Here is a 3879-nt window from a genome sequence, read left to right as displayed (position 1 = left end):
GTTTGAAATTAGTTTTGTAGACAAAAATATAGTTGTGCCACCACATTAATTTATTTCATTGCAAAACTAAAATGCAATTAAAAAAAATAAATAAATAAGTTTTTGAAATTGATGACTTGGACCAAATAATAAAGAATGATATGCATCTGGTCTAATACTTCATTGTGTGTGCGCGCATATTTGCATTGCTTTAACTCCTCAATATGCAGCTTTATTAATAAGAGTTTTTTTTTTTTTTTTGTGAGTTAAAGATGGATTGAAGTGATCAGAAAGCCCATTATACACTGCAACAAAATACGTTTTTGTTATGGCTTGTTTTCTGAAAATAATATCTAAAATTGTATTCACCCGAGAAGTAGCATATAAGATATTTAGACTTGCTTTTAGAGAATAGATCTTGAATATGAGTATATTCTGTCTTTACTGCACTTGCAGAAGTATAACCAAATGAAAAAATGCACTTATATACAAAATACACTTATATTTAAGATACATTCTCTTAAAGCAAGTCTAAATATCTTATATGTTGCTTCTTAAGTAAATGTATCTTGTTTTAAGTATTTTTAGACAATTTTAAATGGAAAACAAGACAAAAACACTTGATAACAGTTGGATTTTTTACTGTGAATTTGTTACTGAATTAAACTTCATAAAAAGTATTTTTTTCATTTTAATTCAGTGAATGCCATTTAAAGGTATTTTTAAAAGATGATTTTGTCCTCTTTATTGTTAGTAAGCACGCTTAATACAACCTTTTAAGTCGGGGCACAAGCTGAATAACCGGTTAAGCTAATGATTAATCGTTGCAATAATTGCAGAATAATCGTTCTAATAATCGTTAGATTAATCGATTATCAAAATAATCGTTAGTTGCAGCCCTAATGTTGTGGCTGATCTGTGTATAATGGTGCAATGCTGTATTAGCTAGAAACTCATTGAATGATAATGATGAAATTCATTTCATTACACACATGAATTTTGAAAAACAAAAAGCCAAATAGACAACTATTCTTAATAATACTTAAAAATGTCATTTTTAAATAAAACCCAAACACTCTACAAAAACGTGTAGTGGACAAAGGAACATAAGTCATTATCAGAGTGTCACATATGGACAAAATTAAAATTTATGCTAAAAGAAAAAAAAGTGACTATTTTATTTTTTATCCTTCAGTCAATATGTTGTAAATGTAATGTTATATAGTCACAAACATAATACTTAACATGCCTATATTATGTATAATTGACAAACAAACTCTTAATGTTTTTTTTTTCTTTGCTACAAGAGTGGGTTTGTGGTGCCATTACAGCTTTGTAAGTTATGTAAATACAGTCCAACATTTGATATGTGATCATACACTCCTTCAGAATTCAAGCACTTAGCACCAATACAACAAAACACTATCGAATTAATACATTGTGGTTTGGATAACAGGGGCTGAAGAGTGATTATTATGTGGTTTATATTAATATCAAATAAAAAAAAATAAGTAGAGTAACATCATAATATTTGTGCATATGTTTGCTCTCGCTGATGGCGAGCGACCCTCCAGTTTTTCTCATTCCCCTTGTGTTTGTATCTGCTTACAGAAGGCCTCAAACTGCTGCTGTTCAAGTCCAGTCATGACTTTGTTCAGGGCGTAAATCTGTAATACACCAGCAATAAAGATCAAACAAATAAATGATTTGATCTTAAATGTACATAAATCCTTAAAGGAATAGTTCACCCTAAAATGAAAATTCTCTCATCATTTACTCACCCTCATGCAATCCCAGATGTGTAAGACTTTCTTTCATCTGCAGAACGCAAATGAAGTTTTTAGAGGAATATCTCAGCTCTGTAGGTCCTCACAATGCAAGTGAATGGGGTCCAAAACTTTCGATCCAGTTGGTTTTGGGTCAGAACAGACCAAAATATAACTCCTTTTTCACTATAAATATTGACATCAGGAGTCTTCTTGGCGATCATGATTTCAAGCTCGATTTGACTTCCTAGCGCCATCTAGCGCTCTGCACATGCGTCAAGCACTAGAAAGTGTAATTGAGCTTGAAATCATGATCGTGCCTAGAGGGTGCAATGGCAAGATGTACAATAAAGATTAGTTACAATTCGGTCTGTTTTCACCCAAAATCGATTGGATCGCTTCAGAAGACATGGATTAAATCACTGGTGTCTCATGGATTACTTTTATGCTGTCTTTTTGGAGCTTCAAAGTTTTGGTCACCATTCATTTGCATTGTATGGTGCTTCAGAGCTGAGATATTCTTCTAAAAATATTTTGTTTGTGTTCAGCAGAAGAAAGTAAGTCATACACATCTGGGATGGGATGAAGGCGAGTAAATGATGAATTTTTATTTTTGGGTGAACTATCCCTTTAATGCAGACCTTGTACTCTAAAATAAAGCATCAAATGACAGACAGACAGAGCATTATTGTGTGTTTATGATCTTTAATGTCACCTCTGCTCTCTGCCTCTGTTTGAGCTCTTGTTGAGCTGATTTCTGTTTTGTTCTGTCGCCACGGGTCGGTGTTTGCTGCTTCTGTTTGTCCTTTCGACATGCTGGCTCCATTTTTACATCTGGCTAATAATGCAGATTATTAAACAACATACAGTCTGAATCGTTTCCATAATTATTTATTACTGGATATCTCAAAATAATTTTGAGACTTTTTGACTAGCTAAACTATAAGCATATCTCTGTCGCAAATACCTGATTAGTTTTATTCATTATCAGATGACAAACTGACTCTGTGAAGACTATACTTTTAAAAAAATAATAAAAAAAGGATACAAAATTAGGCGCTTACCTAGTGATTTTTGACGAAAAGATTCAATAAAGATAAAACGGCTGCTAATGGTTTAGCCAGAGCCCGTCTGAAGTGTGAGCCTACAAGCCTAGCCTGACATTTTATGGGCGGTACACTAGAGAGGAGATAAGACGCCGTTCTTTTGAGTGGTTGCCTATGGAGGAGATGCTTCAATACGCTAAATAAACTGCTTTTGTGAGGAAACAGCTCATTACTTAATGAAACGACCGCCTGTCCACTAATCTTCAACACGTTTTACAGAAAAAAAAAACCTTTAGGAATGAACTTTGTCAGAAGTTTACTACGATAAAATTGATGTTTTATATGAGAAGACACGGACGATTTTGCGCCAGGTAGGTGTCAGTTTACGGGTCTCCCCATTCATTGGTATGGTATCCGCAAACGGTGACTTACTGTCGTAACACGCTAGTTGACCGTTACCAGAGACTATTTATTTAGGTGAAATGTGCCACTTGTATTTAAATGAATGGGAGAAATTGGAAGGCCAAACCAAGAGGCTCTAGCGCCCAATGGATGTATAAAGGAAGTCCCCACTTAAGAGGTAAAAGAGCCAATCACCTTTTAGATACCGAAATCGCCTGTCAATCATCTCGAGAACGTGCAGGTGCATTAGCTATGCAAGCCGGGAATTATTATTATTATTATTATTATTATTATTATTATTATTTTAGCGTAATCTGAGGTACCAGCGTTGTCAGATTTTACTGCTGATTTGAAATATATTCTTTGATCGTCATTTTGAGCAAAAGTTTTGGAGATTTCGGTGTTCCCCCATCAAGTAGATAGGAGCTGCACTGGCATGACTAGAAACAGCTTCCCGGGAGCATTTCAAAAATGGCCGACAGTGGACTGACTTGCTACGCTCTCTACTATGGTAAAAACTCAGAGGTTGTAAACTCAGTATAGAAAACCTTTGGTTTGGCATATGTGGTGTTACTGATAAATAAACCCGGATAGGAAATAGAGCTGCTACCAAAAGGTTCCTACATTGTGTTTAAAATGTATTAATGTTAAATGAATGTTCCAGGTTTAGATACAAGTTATCCTCA

At 34.4% G+C, this 3879-nt stretch overlaps 1 protein-coding gene across 2 annotated transcripts; it reads right to left on the bottom strand.

Moving 5' to 3' along the window:
• Positions 1 to 603: 603 nt before the first annotated feature.
• Positions 604 to 3434, bottom strand: LOC127426112 (small vasohibin-binding protein-like). 2 transcript variants are annotated; one of them, XM_051672643.1, is made up of 3 exons: positions 2810 to 3434; positions 2461 to 2579; positions 604 to 1646 (listed from the first exon to the last, which is right to left on the bottom strand). In XM_051672643.1, exons 2-3 carry the CDS (start codon positions 2569 to 2571, stop codon positions 1560 to 1562), a joined length of 198 nt encoding a protein of 65 aa, XP_051528603.1. In that variant the 5' UTR covers positions 2572 to 2579; positions 2810 to 3434; the 3' UTR covers positions 604 to 1559. The 2 variants fall into 2 exon arrangements, with proteins under 2 accessions (XP_051528603.1, XP_051528602.1); XM_051672642.1 differs by having other exon boundaries at positions 2461 to 2583; positions 2810 to 3417.
• Between the last annotated feature and the right edge of the window lie 445 nt (positions 3435 to 3879).

The sequence above is a fragment of the Myxocyprinus asiaticus genome, chromosome 35 (assembly GCF_019703515.2).
Source record: "Myxocyprinus asiaticus isolate MX2 ecotype Aquarium Trade chromosome 35, UBuf_Myxa_2, whole genome shotgun sequence".
NCBI lineage: Eukaryota > Metazoa > Chordata > Actinopteri > Cypriniformes > Catostomidae > Myxocyprinus > Myxocyprinus asiaticus.
This window is presented reverse-complemented; position numbering and strand designations above follow the sequence as displayed.